General features: G+C 36.8%; 1 protein-coding gene and 1 long non-coding RNA gene across 3 annotated transcripts in view; one reads left to right on the top strand and one right to left on the bottom strand.

Annotated features, from left to right (window-relative positions):
- The window catches only part of LOC124865431 (CUB and sushi domain-containing protein 3-like), a 359430-nt gene that overhangs the window by 46300 nt on the left and 293847 nt on the right, over positions 1 to 19283 (top strand). For both annotated transcript variants that reach the window (XM_047360499.1, XM_047360500.1), the window contains exons 3-4: positions 7460 to 7572; positions 16534 to 16728. In XM_047360499.1, coding sequence (XP_047216455.1) covers positions 7460 to 7572; positions 16534 to 16728 — 308 coding nt within the window. The remainder of the gene's footprint in view (positions 1 to 7459; positions 7573 to 16533; positions 16729 to 19283) is intronic.
- Positions 1896 to 4494, bottom strand: LOC124865434. Its single transcript, XR_007037588.1, has 3 exons — positions 4306 to 4494; positions 3992 to 4061; positions 1896 to 3912 (listed from the first exon to the last, which is right to left on the bottom strand). It is a non-coding gene; the product is annotated as an uncharacterized LOC124865434 (long non-coding RNA).

The raw sequence follows: 19283 nt of genomic DNA, 5'->3' as shown, positions 1-19283 counted from the left end.
TTTTTCTGGACTAAATATCAGTCTTTTGGTGTTTAGTAAAATCTGACACCAATGTACTGTTAGGATAGGGTGAACTTGTTAGAATTTGTTGGTCAAAGTTAATGTTAACCTCACCAAGCTTCTTTACTCTTGAAGTGTTATGTTAAATATGACAAAACAAAATCATTAAGAATCTAAACGGGTAACATTTTGCTACTAGGTTAAATGGCATTTACGTAGATATACAGTAACAAATGGATTGTTGACTAGAATTAAAGATAGTTAGTTAAAACTTGGATCCCATGAGATGGCGGTATACATATATATATATATATATATATATATATATATACACATATATATATATATATATGTATATACATATATATATATTTGTTTTTTATTTTTATTTATTTTTTATTCTTTTTTTTTATTCTTAGCTCGAGGCTGTTATGTTGGTCATTATTCACCTTAGTAACAGATAAAGCTTTATTTTCCTATTTAATGCTTGAAACAATAAACCAAAGTCAAGCAGTGTAATTTAGTTGGTTACTTGGCAAGACCAGTCAGAACATGTAGTCTGTTTTTCTTTCTCCTTTTCTCGATTGTACATCACAGAGATGACAGCATGACGTTTGGCGCGAAACAAAAATTCAAAGAAATAAGTCTAAAGGAAGCATAAACAAGAGAAATACAAAAATAAAAAGTTACAGATGATAAATGATCCCATTAAATGAGAAACAAACAAAGTGATTCAGGGCTACAGAGCTAATACAACATGGAGCGAGAGACAGATGGAGAAAGACAGACACTGAGTTAAACAGTGTCTGTCTTTCTCTGAGCTACATCATTTCCGTCTCCCTCTTCTGTTCCTCTATGGCACACTCCTTGCCTGACACACTAATCAGGTGGCAGGAATGTCTGACAGCTGCCTTCAGGGCTGATGTAGTGTGTTCAGGTGGAAGCAAAGGCTGCATCTGTCCAGCCAATTATTGGCCCTCTGTTCACAGGCACATACATTCATTCTTTTGCCACTGTTGTTGCTGTGATTCATAAAAAGGGGACGCTGTAGCTGTTCAGGCAGCTGGTGTCTCTAATCCCACATTGACATTTCTAGTTGATTTGGAAACCAGTACAGATGCATGACACCTGATCTCTTTCTCTCTGAATCACACTAGTAATACTGGTACTTTTTATTCATGAAGCTGAACACTATTTATTTTAGCATGGTTTTGTTGTGACTTTCATATTCACACAAAAAATATATACACATTTCTGACATTGGAACCTGAAGCTTCTTCTGCCACTTATGTTAGTTATTCAGTGGGCTTTTATCAATACCATGAAAGGCTTCTTCCCTAAGGTGTGTGGTTTTGACCTTGTATGACGTCTGATGCACTTGCTTTTGTCATTTGTTAAAGCAAGAAAGGTTACCGGTTTCTGACAAACATTAACTGATTTTTTCATATTTAAAACAAAATCTGAACAGACAGTATTAAAGCTGATAAGATGTAAAGCCACAGTATACAGTAGGATACTTTGCTCAGATTTAACCTAAATTATTGTGTGATAGACTCAAGTCATTTTCTCATGTGGTGAAAATATATGGCCTCACTGTCAGCAAAGCTCTTCCATTGAAGATTCCTGAGAAAGATTTACCCTCTTGTCATTTGATATCATATTCCAGAAAATAATATTAATTTCAAAATCAGTTGTATATTTGTGCCAGCTGCAAATTTGTTTTTAAATATTCAACTGCCTTTACAAGTTAAAAATGTGATTCCAAGAATTTATGTTTTACCAGTGATTTTAATTTCATTGACCTGTCAACACCAGTTTTATATGATTTTGATTTTATTTAATAAATATAATTACCAACATTCAAAATAACTTTTTTACTTTCTGCTTGTTTCAAATCCAATCAAGGTCACACATTTGTCTCACTGAAAACACACATATATAGTACAATCCTCTGGATATTGGAAAAAGTATCAAATTAAACCCAACTCAAAACAGAAACAGCATCAACTTAAAAATAAAATCTGATTCTAACTCCTTAATAACTGGATTTTATGCAAAACCTAAAATATTAAAGTACAACATATCACTATACTTTCATTATGTGCTTTAAGATTATTTGAACATAAATAACCAATGTGTCAAAGAGGAAAAAGTTCAGATTTACTGATAAATGTGGTAATTTAAGTAAGTCATTATGTAACAAAATAGGAAACTGAAGAAGTAGTTTTGTTCTGAATATCCATTATTATTTACATAAAGAGGAGATGAGTGATAAACCTTTGCTGCTCCCCTGACTTTATGTTTAAACACTAAAAATAGTGGAATCATCTTCTTTCGAAACCCAGGTGTAATTTTAGTACAAACTTGTGTCGGATGTCTAAATCACAAGCTCTTAGGTTTGAATAGACAGGGAGCCCATTGATGTTTAATTGTTTATGACATTTTCCATGTATTCCCCTGATGATCTTGTTGCCAAAGCAACAGGCTGCAGTCAGTGTGAGATCATTGGGAGTTTTCTTTTTGTTTTGTTTTGTCAGAGACATGCTTAGGTCACAGGGTTGGATTTGGTTTAAAACAAACTTGAACCTATTTATCTCACTGGTAACTAAAACCCTGTGAAAAAGAAGTTGGCATTTTAAATTTGTCTCAATGTGTTTAAAATGTCTTTTTAACAAACCAAGAAATACTTTAAAATTTAAACAGCTATTCTAGAATTTCTAATTCATACATCTGTCCGTATCTATACGAATCATTTTCAATAAGACCAACCTGTATATATTTGGAAAATACAATGGTTTCTTTTTTCATTTTAGGGTTCAGCATGACCCGTTTTATTTTTTGCCATTCCTTTTTTATTCTTGTCTATTAATCATCAGACCACAAATTCAAATTTTTGACATGTTTTGAATTTTGCATCCTGAAGAGCTTTGATCTTTTCCATCACACCAAATGTGTCAGATTAGCCCATTTACTGTATGTTGCTGTGGTACTGCATCAGTTCTCTTCTGTTTTTTCTGTATTTTGTACTGTTGTGCCCCCCTTTAAATAATCAGACCCCCGAATCCCAAAAAAAATGTCAAACTTGAAATAATATGCAATCACATATTGTAGAACAGTAATAATAATAAAGTTGTTTGTGCACAAAGGAAAAAACTATTTTTGGCAAAGATGAATCAGTCAATTTGTGCTAACTTACTTATCACAGTATTACTCACTACAGTGAGCCTTTTATTAACTGCTCACCTTTTTGATACAAGAACAAAGACAAGTGCAATTTTTTGGCAAAACATATTAAGCTCCTCAGTCATTGTCCTTCTTTGTCTTTGTTCAGGGTGTGCCTGACATGTTGCCTATTTTTCTTTGTGCCCCTGTAATAAATTTCTACACTTTACAGAGAGAAGACCCTGTCTGGATCTGTCCACTTGTTCGTATTGTGTCACCCCCAAATAAGTCAGAGTCCTCTGACATTCACATTAGGTCTGCACATGCATTGTATTCTCTGGACAAAAAAAATACAGAGCACGCACCCGGATCCCCCCCCTTCCCTCTTCCCCCTACTAGGCGTGACGCCATGCCCCAGATGATAAATGCTGGTTAGTTGTTTATATGTTCCTCCTCCTTGGAACTATTGCAGGTGGCAGCTATTTTCTGACTCCCTGTATCTGCACTGCACTCAAGTTGGTGGGTACCTTTGACAGCAATGTGAGCATGCACTTTACAGCCACTGATTGTCCTGTTCGGTTCTGTTGTTCTCAGCCGGTAATTAGTTTGCCCATGGGTCCTCCTCCTCAAACTTCGGAAAAGGGGGCAGCTTTAAAGACTTCCAAGCTTGACATTAATCTGTTACTCTTTGAAAATGTATTACTGTAATTCTGGAAAACGTACTGTGGGTTGCTCCTACTCTCTTGCCCCCTGCAGACACAGCAGTGAGTTTTGTTACTAAAGACAGGCTGAAAGCTCTCTGGAACATGACAAATCTTTTCAGTGTTACCTTTGTAGTTTGGAACCAAGGTCATCGTGAACTTCTATGTTGGTTCTTTGCAGTAGAGATTTCTACAAATCTGCAGTATGAGACAAAAAAAAAAATTTTATTCATGTTTGTAGGTTCTAACTGCTAGTCTGCTTTACTTGTTTAGCTTGATCTAGGTGTGGGCATTGCAGTGTGTGGAGCCTGCAAAGTAAAAACGTTTTTGTTTTTTATACTTTACAATGTGCCCAGCTTTTAAGTGGTTAAAGCAGATGCAACTGCTCAGAAACATTAGCAATTAAAAGGATTAAAAGTGACAAAAATAAATTGTGTCCTACCTCCTTCCTTCATTGTTTGTCATATAAAACACCAAACTAACAATGACTTATCTTGTAGACCACAGGCTTGCCTTCACTTTTATTTAAACCAAAGCTCCTTTTAAATTGAGTACAATGATTGTTTGAGTGATTGCGCTTCTCACAAGGTCACACTCACATTCTGCTTCCTGTGTTTAAAATTGCATCACTGCTTACAGGGGTTGGACAATGAAACTGAAACACCTGTCATTTTAGTGTGGGAGGTTTCATGGCTAAATTGGACCAGCCTGGTAGCCAGTCTTCATTGATTGCACATTGCACCAGTAAGAGCAGAGTGTGAAGGTTCAATTAGCAGGGTAAGAGCACAGTTTTGCTCAAAATATTGAAATGCACACAACATTATGGGTGACATACCAGAGTTCAAAAGAGGACAAATTGTTGGTGCACGTCTTGCTGGCGCATCTGTGACCAAGACAGCAAGTCTTTGTGATGTATCAAGAGCCACGGTATCCAGGGTAATGTCAGCATACCACCAAGAAGGATGAACCACATCCAACAGGATTAACTGTAGATGCAAGAGGAAGTTGTCTGAAAGGGATGTTCAGGTGCTAACCCGGATTGTATCCAAAAAACATAAAACCACGGCTGCCCAAATCAGGGTAGAATTAAATGTGCACCTCAACTCTCCTGTTTCCACCAGAACTGTCCGTCAGGAGCTCCACAGGGTCAATATACACGGCCGGGCTGCTATAGCCAAACCTTTGGTCACTCATGCCAATGCCAAACGTCGGTTTCAATGGTGCAAGGAGCGCAAATCTTGGTCTGTGGACAATGTGAAACATGTATTGTTCTCTGATGAGTCCACCTTTACCGTTTTTCCCACATCCGGGAGAATTACGGTGTGGAGAAGCCCCAAAGAAGCGTACCACCCAGACTGTTGCATGCCCAGAGTGAAGCATGGGGGTGGATCAGTGATGGTTTGGGCTGCCATATCATGGCATTCCCTTGGCCCAATACTTGTGCTAGATGGGCGCGTCACTGCCAAGGACTACCGAACCATTCTTGAGGACCATATGCATCCAATGGTTCAAACATTGTATCCTGAAGGCGGTGCCGTGTATCAGGATGACAATGCACCAATACACACAGCAAGACTGGTGAAAGATTGGTTTGATGAACATGAAAGTGAAGTTGAACATCTCCCATGGCCTGCACAGTTACCAGATCTAAATATTATTGAGCAACTTTGGGGTGTTTTGGAGGAGTCAGGAAACGTTTTCCTCCACCAGTATCACGTAGTGACCTGGCCACTATCCTGCAAGAAGAATGGCTTAAAATCCCTCTGACCACTGTGCAGGACTTGTATATGTCATTCCCAAGACGAATTGACGCTGTATTGGCCGCAAAAGGAGGCCCTACACCATACTAATAAATTATTGTGGTCTAAAACCAGGTGTTTCAATTTCATTGTCCAACCCCTGTACTTCTGGTAGTGTTTGGATATGCTGTGAGTACCTGCAAAAAGGGTAATTATTTATTGCACAGTTCACAGTGCTATAATTGAAAACTCTACTGAAACTGTAAATACAGTCCCCTCTTCTCTGCTGTCACTGTGAAGGTTTGGCCAGCCACAGACATTATTTACCTGGCTTATGGTCAAGTTGAGATTTAGTTTCAAATGGCTTCAAAACTAGCAATAAGAAGTAATGGAACATGAGGCAACTGCTGGACACTAGTTTTAGTTCATGTTCTGCTGCTCGGCTCACTGCAGTGAAAGGTCGATAGAATATCAGCAGCTGCTGCTGAGGAATGGTCAGCTACACATCTCTTTTACGACATCATGAAAGTAAATGGATTTGTTTGGATCTGCACCTAATTTGAAATGCAGCAATGAATCAGCCTGTTACAATGTAGCTGTGTGCCCTGAAACGCCTTCAACAATAGGGATTCCCACTTGGGCTTTGATAGAATAGTATCCTAGTTTAATATTGATGGGTACACTCTATCTCAGTTCTCAGTTTCTCTTTCTTTTTATTAGACCCAACAGTGCCATTATTTGTTATGAATTGTTTGTAGATTTATTTTTTATTTGTAATGTATAGAAGGCTGATTTTCCATATGGCAAATAGTACTTTAGGACTTTCCTTGTCAAATTTTCAAACATGGTGCAATTATTATTACAGGGAGAAAATACAGCGGCTTGCACAAATAAAGTGTGGCATACATTTGTATTCAGCCAACCTAAGTACCTTTTAGAACCATCTTTACATAAATTGCCACTGCAAGTTTTTGAGGGTATGCCTCTACCACCAATGCAAATCTGGTGGTTGATATGTGTCTGAGTCTTTGTTGCTAAATAGCTCAAGCTCAGTCAGATTGGATAGCGTGTGTCTATGGACAGCAGGCTCATCTTGTAATAGATTTTCATTTGTATTTATGTATTAAATTTTTGCTTGACTATGAGTATGCTTCTATCTTAGTAGTTTAAATGTAGTCTGGTTGTAAGTTTTGTGTTGTTGTCCTACTTGAAAGTAAACCTACATTTTGCAATCATTAACAGGTTTTCTTCCAGATTTACCCTTTATTTAGCTCCATCTACCTTCACATCAACACCAACCAGCTTCCCTGTAACTGCTGAAGTAAAGCACCCCCTTGAGCATGATGCTGCCACCACCATGTTTCATAATGGGAGTAGTGCAATCTGGGTGGTCCGCAGTGTCGGCAAAAAACAAACAAACTTGAAAACCATTTATCATTTTCCTTCCATTTAGCAATTAAGTGGTAATTTAGGTCTGTCACATAAAATCATCATAAAATATTTTGAGAATTGCAACTGAAGCATGACAAAATGTGACAAAGTTAAGGTGGTACGAAAACTGCAAAGCACTGTAAATCTGATGTTTTACATGTAATCTCAAGGAGCAATCCTTTGAGGTACAGTAGAGATGATTCTTGAATTGCATTGGTTTAGCGTGTAGGTTTCTCTAAAATTAATATGTTTACCCCCTTACGTTTTTATCACAAAAGCGGTTTATGAAATGTTATGTAATTTGATTTTTCTAACAACTAGTTAGGTATAAGCTGGAATTTCATCAACATGTAATGACAGTTATTGTGTTTACAATGTGACTGGACTGAAACATTCAGAACTGAGATCATCTTCTTTTATCTGCAGGTTAACAGGATTTACCATCCCTCCGCCTGTTACCAGTTCTGACTCCATTTTTTCATTGAGGCTTACCAGTGACTTTGCAGTAAGCGCTCATGGATTTAAGGTGGCTTATGAAGGTAAGAACAGCATCATTCCTGTTCTTTGACTCCTACCTTTAGAAAAAGACAGCCTTTTACATGAAATAGGCAACTCCTCATAAATGGGGCTCCATTTATAGGAAAAATACATCAACATGGGAAAAAGAGGCCACTTATTCCCAAGAGAGAAAGGTGTGATCACACTTAATCTACCGGATTATCTTTGGGACTTTGCTCTTAAATTATGGAACAGTTAGGGGCTTCAATTAGGCAAATCATTTTCATATTTTCTAAATCAACATCCCTCCCCCTAAAATTTCTGAACCTCATTTACAACTCCAGAGGTGCATCTAATATTGCAAAGCAGATGGCAATGGGAATTAGTTGAAGTAATTGATGAACCAAGATATCTTTGTTGAAGCAAAGCTGTATGCTGTGGAGAACAGCCTAAAAATGAACCATCCCACCGTGATCACAGGCCTCTGGTGTAATTCTCCTCTATCATTTTTTTATTTTTATGTTTTGTTTAATGTTGTATTTCTTTCTTTCTTAATTTACCACATCTTCTTGCTTGTTCTCCTAACTTTTTCTTTTTTGTTCTTGTCAGCATCCTACTATCTATACTATTTTTCAATTATTATTTGTGTTTTAGTTTTTTGTTCTGGTAGCCTCTCTTTCACAAACAACTTGACCCCATCTTCTCGTCTCAATCACCCTTCCTACCTCTCTTTACTTCATCCTCCTTTCCCCACCTGCGTCAGACTTTGCCACTCTAAGACCTTTATCCTAGCCATTTGCCCATTTGAACATTGTCTATCCTTTCAATTCTTTCGCTCCTGCTCCTTTCTCTTGTTTATTCTCTGTCTGTCTCTTTCTCGCTTTGGAAGGTTAAAACAAACTAATATTCAGTACAAAAGAATTCCAATTTGTTCTCTGGCCATTTTATTTGAGTTGTTGTGTTATCACTTTGAAATTGTGGGAGTCAGATTAAGGATTGAGCCAAAGCTTTAATATTAGTGGTATAAGCCCATACCACGTACTGCACAGCTCTGCTTTTTAGGTATATCACTCATTTTGTAATCTCCTTGTGTGGCTGCACATTATCCAGATTGGAGCATAAATTCCTCTTTAAAATGATGTATTAGTCACCATCAGCTCTGTTGCTTATGCTATAAACTCAGAATATGACACTATATTGTTAAATTATTAGAATTGGCAACCTAAATTCTATTGAAAATGTATCAACTTGCTTAAAAGGAGAGTTTGCGCCAGGAAACAAACCTATTTAAATGAGCGCTACCACTTCTAATAAGAAGAGTGGTCAAATATCCATCTGCAATTACAGCAGAAGCTTCTTGATTGCGACAAAAAGTGTATGGTTTCTCTGCAACTTGCTAATAGACAATTCATGTATTGCTTGTCCTGTCTAGATTACAAGAAATCCACATTAAAACTGATGCTTTTATTATAAAAGTTCACTGAAAAAAGAACTATTGAAATATATCATTGAAACCCAAACTTTATTCTGACATGTATGCCCATGAGTGTACCTTAACATCGGACTGACACTGGAGATATGCAGGTTTTGCAGATCCTCTCTAACGCATTTGCATTTTTGCATTGCTGTGTTTCAACACTGAGAACTAGAGTGTCAAGAGTGTTCATTTCACCTTTGTCATGGCCACCTTAGTGTGTCACACAATCATTTTTCTTTTTTTGTTTTTTTAGGGGGGGGGGGGGGGGGGGTGGATCCATTGTTTGCAATCAGCAATTAATCCTCTTGGTGTAACTAAGGGCGAGGAATTGAACTAGTACTAAACTTGGGCTTTCATAAGTTAATCATTTAGAGACGCATAAATAACCTAAGCTCATCCATAAAATATTTCCTCCTTGCCATGCTGACCCTCTAGATGCCTGGGCTGTTCTTTTTGTGCTAAAGTGGTTAGATTCGTGTTTCATATGAATATGTACATGCTGCTCTATCTTATGACTAAAAATGTGTGATGCTTTAAGACTGTTAGAGATGATTGAATCTTGACCAGAATTGGATTTTAATCTTTCCTCTACAAGAAGGACGCAATGAAGGACACGTTCAGACTGAATTTAATTTCTCAGTGCTCTGTCAATTATATCAAGTAGTTCTGTGAACTGTTTTACTGCTTACAGCCTACTTTTGAAACATTTTCTCTGAATTCAAGCAAATATGTTGCCTAGAAGATGCTGAAAAGATCAAGTTGCTTTTGTTAAGGTGTTGGGATGTTTGGGCTTTTGTGGAACGCATCCGGGCAATGGAGTCTACTGCTTATATCAATTAGACATATGTACCACAAAGCCTTTCCTTCACCTTTTGTGATGATTGAATATTTTTGTATTATAAAAACTGCAGCACCAGTCTCAAACTTGCCGTAATAAAACGTTTTTTTAGGATAGCTAACCCATAAAACGTAATAAATTTATTTTCCTCAAATCAAATTGTTTGTGTCACTGCAGATTGTCCATTGAGCCACAAAAGTGTTTGTCTGCATGTATGAGCATGTGTTGTTCACCAGCTGCTTTGTGCTGTGATCTAACACTACTTCAGTCAAGACTCTTTTCCCCACCTGCATGAAAAAACTCTGCTCATCTCAGCAACCAGTGAAGCATCTAGCTGGGAAGCCGGCCCCATACAAGCTTCTCCTGTGGGGAAAGTGTTCTCACAACACCGCGACTCTGTCAAACTTCCATCTTCTTCAAAGGGCTACAGAGTCATAAGATATACAGCCGAAATAAATGGCTCACCCCAGAGAAATCTCAAACTGAAATTCCTCATTCACTAGTTTATACAAGTCACTACTGCTCTTACGTAGAATAAGGCAAACCAGACCCACTTCTATTGTCTGAGAGGGTGAGTTAAGTAAAGTGTTTTATAATAATCCTGTAGCCGTTAGAGTTTTTTCCTTACCAGGAGTGTTAGTATTTGAACTAGTTAGATATAATGATGAGTTTATCATCAACTTTTTCACTGGAAGTATTATTTTCTCTCTGTTTCAGGAAAGTTATAGAAATTTAGGTTGGTAACATTATGATGCAGCATCATATTGTTTTGTTTTCTTGGCTTTCCTGTAAGAAGACTTCAGTTTGCACATCAGGTGATGTTTTGTGAGGCTTTAGATTAAATTGGTTTTGCATTGTTTGAATACATTTTTTCTCTTGAAATGATTTTTTTGCACATAGAACCATCCTCAAAATTTTCTGAGCTGCTGTTCTTCCAGGATTCAGTTAGATCAAGAATTAATTTAGGGACTTCTTGACAGCAATACTTGTTTGCTGAGGGCTAACACTGTATCTAAAACACTATTTAATGATTGGGTTCTCGTAAAATTTTAAAGCATGGTACAATATTAAGTGCTCATTGTTATTCTTGGGCCTATTTTTCCCTTATGTTTGACACAAAGTTATGCTGCATGCTTACACTGGAGAAAGGCTTTCTTTTGCTACGTTTTTTGAAAAAGTGTTTGAATCTTTTGCAGGTCTGTGGGCTGAATAGGTCACTCCATAACCTTAATGTGCTGCTGCTCCTTTTTAACATAGGCTGTATATACTGGGTGTCTGTCATGGTAGGAGACCCATTCATGACCCAAATTTAGCATTATGGTTGAGAGGAAATAGGTTCTTGTCCAAGATTTTACAGTATTCAGCCCTGTCAAAATTATAAAGTTTACACTCAGAAGATGTTCTTCAGGCTATACCTAGCTTTTTTTTCCACTAAACACATGTATCTACGTCATTGTGGGCCATATTAATTAATTAATTCAGGCAACAAAAATCTTAAAAGAGCCATCTCTTTTAAATTAGCCAAGTCTAGAAAGCTGGTTCTCTAAAAGGAGTGTAATATATATAATTTCCAATGTAGTTTGGTTTTGAAGTTAGTGTTATGGGTTAGGTGTCAAGGTTCTAATAGAGGCAACAGATTTATGAAGAGGAATCACGCTGACGGTGAAGGGGCCAAGTGCACAGTAGGGTCTCAGAATTATGTCAGCAGTAGGAGGCTTCTGTAAATATGTAAAAGAAATTAAACGGCTGTCAAATGAAAAGTGATGTTCTATGTTGCAACGCAGGGGATTGAGTAAATCTCCATCCTTTATCCCAACACACACACTGTACAAATGCAGGTGCATCAGGACACATATACTTCAAAAGTCCTATGAAACCTGATGTTACATAAAATGCTCTTCATTTCCTGGTTTGTAGAGCCACATAACATGCAACTTATGTTGAAAGATTGGGACTGATGTGAAGCAGCTTTAGGAACTGTTTAGATTGTGATTATTTTGATTTTTTAATGTGTTCCTTGTTTTTACTTGTATGCTCAACCAGTATCTGGCACCTATCTAGTCTGGACCAGCTTTGCGACTGCTTTGCAGATGGGTACCTTTGTACCAGCAAAGCTCCTACTTTGAAGTAGAAAAAAAATATTCTGGAAAAGCAGTTTAAAGCTGGATTCAGTTTCTGCAGTGTGGAGACAAAATAAGAGAAACTCTCTGACATTGCAAATAGAACTTTGAAAAAGTCTTTGGTCTGAATCCATCTTCAATTGCTGCAACATTCAGGTAGTTTATGTCAGCAGGAGTGTCTCAGCATTTGCAGTTGAAAGTTGATGAATAACTGGACGGCAATAAAAAATCCATCAAACTGCTATTAGAAAACCAGACTTCAAAGTCGTTCAGTAAATTTAACTTCAGCATCAGTAACTCAAATACATTCATCCTTACACATCTCTACATCTCTCTATTGATCATTGTAACACGGAGCAGTGTATGCATTTGTGAACACGTCTTTTTAATTTCTGGTTTGTTGGTTCAAATAATTAAACACAAACAGATGGGTGACATCAAAAATAATTATCTCACAAGGCAGCACAATTTGTCTGAAGTGTTCAGCAACAAGTTTGTGGGGAACTCTGCATCAAAAGGTTTGTGGTGATTATTACACAAAATGTCAATTATTCTGGGTTTCTTTGGAAAAATTAACCAACCATTTGTGTTTGAAATAACTTCATACATTCATATTTCTCATTAAGATAGGGTGAACGTCTGTCATGACTGAAATAAAAAAAACAAAAAACTATTTGTTAGACATGACTCGTTACTGTATTATACAGTCCTAGCCTCACAGGTGGTAAATGTTTGCCGACATGAACTCTAGTCAGCTCTCATTTTGCCCCAAGCTAAACTGTCAACACTTGGTGTCAGTTGCATAACATGCAAAAGTTGAATTGAAAAATACATGCATCTTTGTACCGGGGGTTGAAATAACCATTTATCAGATTTTTTGTGGCGATTACAGGAAGATTGTCTAAAAGGGATGCAAATTTACTTGAAGGTTGTGTTCAGTCAAAGAAATGGAGGATTAAATAGTCCTTATGGACTAGAGTTGCTCCTAGCAGAGCTTTGTATTTGATTTAAATTTTTTGTAAAGCTTTGACCTTCAGATTAAAAATATTCTTTGAGAAACATATAAGAAAAAATATTAAAACAGTATTCAAGAATATTTCCCCTTCTTGTCCTGAGTTCTCAATATTATGTATATTAGGAGCACAGGCAACGTCACAGCAGACATGTGAGAGAGCAGTCGCCATAAAACAGTTTACTATTTCAAAGCAAAGAATTATTACAAAGTTTTTATTTTATAATGCATCCCAGCATTAAAAAAACAGCAGTCTCTGTGTGTTTTGCCTTGAGAATGTAGATCCCTTACTTTAACTCTGAGATTTCCAAAACCCTGCCAACATTTCCAAATTCAACATGTTCCGTAACAGTGTGAAAGCTCAAAACAATAAAACAGGGCTCCCCTGCTGTAATACATTCAGCCTTGCTGTTATCTGTTGCAAATCTTGCCATCTCCTGCTTTTTCTCTGCCTGAATGAACCACGGACAGGTCTTGACATCTCATTAAAAATTATTTCATTTTAAGCAGCTTTTTGTGTCTTTCTGGTTCCTCTGAACTGTATTTACCTAAAAGATAAGTTTCAGTCTTCTTCCCCAAGGAACACTATCCATACCTAGGAGTGTTTTTGTTACCGTGACCTTGTAGTGTTTACCATAGGTGGTGTGTTGACTGATTTTGCTAATTTTTTTATCAGTCAATCATTAAAATATTTCTCTGTCTAAATCTGCCAGAGGTAAGGATAAGTTTTTGCTTAACTGTGTATAACTTCACTAATCAATGTCAGATTTAGGGCTTGTACGCAAAACACCGCAGACAACATGAATACATTTCTCTGAGATGGATAATCTGTTTTTGTCAAAATGACAAGAGTTTCACTTATAGCTGAAATGTAGTGCATGGTTATGCATGCAGTACTTTGGCATGAATAATGGATACATGCTTATTTTTTAAAGAAACAAAAATAAGGAATCAGACAGTTTAAAAATTTGGTTGACTCTGGTAACAAGCAGCAGAAACTGCTACTATGTAGAAATGATTTGAAGGATACTATGTCCATTTGTTTGTTAAATGAAAAGAAAGTTTGATAGATTCAGCCTTTGTAAAGGTATGCAGTTATCATAGAAATGCCAAACGTTTTCAAGTTATAAATGGTAAATCCAGTACATGCTATTTATTACAACTCATAATTCTTCTTCATAGCTACAGCTATCTTTAGGGCCTGTTTGTTGTATGATCTTAGTATGTTGTATGATCTTTAGCAATAAGAATTATCCTCAGACAGTTTTAGATCAGGGGATTTTCTGACTTTGGATATTGAATGTTTTTGGTTGTATCTATGGGGTGTATATACGCTCATACTAAAACCCATGTTTCAGACTCTAATTTGATTGTCAGGAATAAAGCTGCATTTTCATATTGTTGTCTCTCAAGCTAGACAAAAGTGATTATAAAACCACATAGAAGAAACAATGTCTTAAAGCTGCAATAAGACGTTCTGAGAAAACCGTGGACTTGGCCTGAACATTTGAATAAGCACACCTTACAGGTCCCTACCCCTTGATCTCTGCTGTGCTACAGCGTTCCCCCCCACAGCTTCTCACCCACAGCAGAGCCTGCTGTGTACAAGCAGGCTAGTACGCAGGGCCACCGATGACAGCAGATAAACAGCTAGGACACATTCACTAGTAGGGACGAAATATCAACAATATGCTTTACATTGATTATGGCCTGGCCATATTTTGTCTACAAACTTGGTCCTCAAAACATTAGCAAAGCGCTAATTTTGAACTTGAACGAGGGTACGTGTTATGCAGGGGAGGGCTCTGAGCAGTGCTTACATGAGCGTGATTGACACTGCCAAGGCATTCCTCCTGGCTCTGATTGGTTGTTTCTGACTGAGAACTTTGCATTTCTGCAAATGGCAGTATGACCACTGGGGGGAGCCAGAGGAGCTTGATATACAGATCATCTGGCTCATATTGTGCTGTCAGGACATAGTGACAATTTTAACAAAAATTTTAAAAATACCTTTCTACAAAAGTTACCTACTCCAGCTTTAAAGAAAGAAAATGTACAGTATATGAAGGTGATCAAGATTTTCAGAGCTTTAATCAGTAAAAAGATAAGAATACCACAGGGAAAGGCAATGCTTTAATGAGCTGCCTAGTATGTGATATATTAAGGATACACGCTTTTTTATTATTATTCATTGTTACCACATATTACGCTGTTGCTAAGTTCAATGTTTTCTTGAGAGGTGTTTCTTTTAGGCAGATGGTGAAGGTGTGGGCATTTATATTTAAGGGTTTGCTATGCATCAGCCATGTCTTTGGTTTGCATTACAGAAAGTGGCAAAGGGAATGTTTCACTGAGAGAATAAAGAATTAATTTAGACCCAAATGTCAAAGGAAAGATCACACCGTCAGGGAAAACAGGGAAAATGTAATATTGAAATAACACATCCTTTTCAAGATGATAAAGATCCTAAACACATTTCAAATTCTCTGTAAACAAGAGACAGACAACCGTAGTAGTGTGTTTGCTCTAGCTTAAATATCAAAAGATTAATCTATGCAAGAGAGACCAGAGCTGGCAGTGTTCTACAGAATGAGCAAAATACATCTCAAGCTTTTTTTTAATAATTTGATTTTAATTTTTTCTGAGCATACTGAATAGCCATCAGGTTTGAAGAGTGATGAAATATTCTTAGGGTTTCGTTCTTACCAGATGGGTATGGATCTCCACGGCTGTTTTGTCAGCTAATTCCGTCCTTATTTAAATGTCAATTTCCATCAGCTCTTGGAATAAAAGCAAATAAAATATCCCACATTTGGACCTGTACACTCTGGGCAGCATATGCTAAATACATTTTGAGCCAGGTCTCTACATGTTTTATAAAGTAGCCTAAAATAAAGGTTCTGAGGGACATAACTCAGCCTAAAGAGCAAATAATACCATCTGTCTGTGTGTCTGTACATCCCAATTATTGTGTCATTACACAATAATTAAAATGTGTCAGACCCCAAAAACTGATAGTCTCAATTGGATTTGATTTTGTTTAAACCATTTCTTCAACTTGTTCTTTCAATAAGGGCATTAATAAATGTTTATATAATTAATGCTATGTTGTATGCTTTTCAGCAGTGCAGTTGCAAAGCTAAATGCTACTGGTCTGCTGAAGATGCCTGTATGATAATGCTTTTTCTGCTCTGACATATGTAATGCCTAAAAGACTTATTACTACTTATCGTTATCACAATAAATATCAAAAAATATTGTGATTAAATTTTAAAATCAAGATTGCCTCAGCAGATTCCAACATCTTGACTCTTTTTATCTTTTTATCTCCTTTATGTTATGTTCCTTTATGTTACATTAGGTTAATGTACTTTGCTCTGTACTTAATTGCACCCACAACATTGGTGTGTATATGTGTATGTCTATGTCTGTTTATGTGTATAATTATTCATTTGCTAAAATATTGGCTTACTAAACAAATATATGTAATATGGTGTTTGTATTCACACTGAGGTATATGTCTGTATGTCTTCCTTTCTTTATTTCATTTCGTAGAGTTGCGAAGCAGCTCGTGTGGAAACCCAGGAGTTCCACCCAAAGGTATACGCAATGGCACCCAGTTCAACGTTGGTGACAAGATCTGCTACCGATGTGTCACAGGCTATGTCCTGGATGGCCATTCACTCCTCACCTGTGTGACCAGTTCAGCTGGAGTGTCAGTGTGGGATTTCCCAGTGCCAATCTGCAGAGGTGAGACTTTTTTTATCACAAAAAATTAAAAAGGCTGTTGTCCTTTTGTCTTAAACCTCCAGCTGCACGGTGTGCTTTGAAAGAGTACTTGATGCTGCTTTACTTTAGTGTTCCCTAAGAAATTTAAAACTTGGGGGTGTTGAGTTTATTCTAACCTCCTCTTATTAACTGATTAATGTTAATGGCTTTTTAATGATTGACAGCGTGATTGCTGTGAGATTGGCTACCATATCTGCTCTTCGTGTATTAAAGCAAAACACAACCCTTCATTAGAGCAATTCATATATTTGCAGTCAGATGGGATGGAAAGATTTTAATCATGTACAAGGAGATGATTAGAGATTACTTGGTTTAAAAGGTTAATTAAATATTTATTTCAGGTTTTGCAGCTTTTACTCTATACTTTGACTGAAAACAAGTGGAAGATTTTTAATCTCCTCAGTGATCATTCATTCAGTCATTTATAATGAATACTGCTGACATTTCAGCTTACAAAGCCTAAAAAAGAAATTCGCCATGTACAAACCTTGCCCATACTTTGCACACACATGGAATGAATTCACACAATTTCTTTAAATACAAGAATTTATTAACAAAAATAAATCAACTCAAAGTCAAACATATTTTATTTAACAAACTCTTTACTTTGCTAAAACAATCCAACTAAACTACCAAGCAGAATTAAAGAATAAGGAAGACTAATGGGTTATGTACAATGTAAAGAAGTTGATCAAAGATGGTTGAAAACCATGTTCGAAAGAGTGATGCAACAATACCATGCAATGTTATTTATGTTTGAGAACCAAGGATTATCTTGAAGAATCTGGAAATGAAGTTACGTTACTCTTGGAACTAACTTAGGCAATAATTGGCATACCTTTAGACAACCATTCACAATGCAAGATCAGATAAAATATTATTTTAATAAAACAATATTTTAAGAAGGAATAAAACCAACCTTCTGGATGACCAATTCTCAACAGTTTTTAATTAGCTGCCTTTATTTAGTAAAATAATATTTAAAGAAATATTATTAAGGAAATAGTAAAATAATATTTAAGGAAATATTATTTTGGAAAATAACCAAATCTTTCTGGAGAAATTGGGCTTAATGGTGTTTACTTAGTTATCAGGTTTAGTAAAATATATTTAGGGAAATATCATTTTACTAGATTGAAAACCAACAACCTTTTTGGGTAAATGATCTTAAGCAGGCAAGCACGTGTTCTTAGCTGTTAGCAGTTAAAGCTAACAAAATAAGCTTATTGCTTATCATCAGAGTCACACATATACCTTTAAAACACCACTGATAAAAGGGTTTAAAATGTATGAGCGTGGACGGCACGTTATAGCCAATCTTCTGTGTTTAAAATCACCCTTTAAATAAAGTTTGTCTTAACTTTCAAAGAACACACAAACTGAGCACATGTGCCGAGCAGATAATCTGCTATCACTAAGATAGCTGAGTTTCAACACAAACAAAACCAAACTTTATAAAACGAAAAATGTTTAGATTATTTCATTCTAAACTACTTCTCTCTCTCTGCCCAAACCTAACCTCTCAGGTGAACCGTGCTGAGGAAATGTTGTCAGGGCGACGAAGCTTGAAGAAAGCTTCCACAGTGAACAAAAGGGTTAGCTGCAACTAACCTCCGTAGCTGCGGGGAGGGGCAGCTCGCTCTGTCGGCCGGCCAAACTGCGCGTTACTGCTGTAACCACGGTGATGCGGTCCCGTTGTCCTTCCTTCAGACCAGGAAACTGCTCCACTCTGCGTTGTAGAGACAGGGTCTCTGCTAGGAACTATCTATAACACAGTGTGATTCTGTAGACCTCAGAGAGAAAGTCAAGCCACATTTGTACCTTAATTACCCTTATTCATAAATGAATACCGGATGCACAAACAGCAATTCATTCGTACTTAACTTAGTGCATATGATCACGGGATCGTATGACACTCTTACATTCAGTTTAAGGAGTTATGTCTGCTTGCCAGCAAAGAGACATTAGCGCACTGTGTCTCTCTGTCCAGACCCCGCATAGAAGAGACAGGATGTAGCAACACTTTGATATTACATGGAGTTTTTGTTCAAATATATTACAACCTAAATGAGCACACGTTGGAGCATATAGTAAGAAAAACCAGTCTACATAACTTTAGCTACAATATTGTTTTATATTTTGGGATTTATATAATGTTTATTGTTTCATGTGGTTGCAGAAACAAAGGATCATTTTGCAAGTAAAAGAATGGCCAGGAATTTGTGTCATCAAGCTCTTTCACTAGGCCATAGAGTGCGAAGAGACCCTAGAAAATTATGATTTCTGTCTGACAGCTGGTTGATGAATGATAGACTAGTGCGCTCTAAATCATACAATTTATTTCTTTCTGTTTTAAAATAAGCCCTATTGTTCACAACTGACCCAGGTAATCCTTTTCTACATTAGTTGAACGTCATAGTGAAATCTAGGTGTTCTTAGATATTTATAGATGCTTTAAGGACATGCTCTTAGATAAATCCATGTCATTCATAGGACATTCTAATTTGTCATAATCA

The sequence above is a fragment of the Girardinichthys multiradiatus genome, chromosome 3 (genome assembly GCF_021462225.1).
Source record: "Girardinichthys multiradiatus isolate DD_20200921_A chromosome 3, DD_fGirMul_XY1, whole genome shotgun sequence".
In the NCBI taxonomy this organism is placed as follows: Eukaryota; Metazoa; Chordata; class Actinopteri; order Cyprinodontiformes; family Goodeidae; genus Girardinichthys; species Girardinichthys multiradiatus.
Note: the sequence above shows the minus strand (reverse complement) of the source record. Positions and strands in the feature narration are given on the sequence as shown.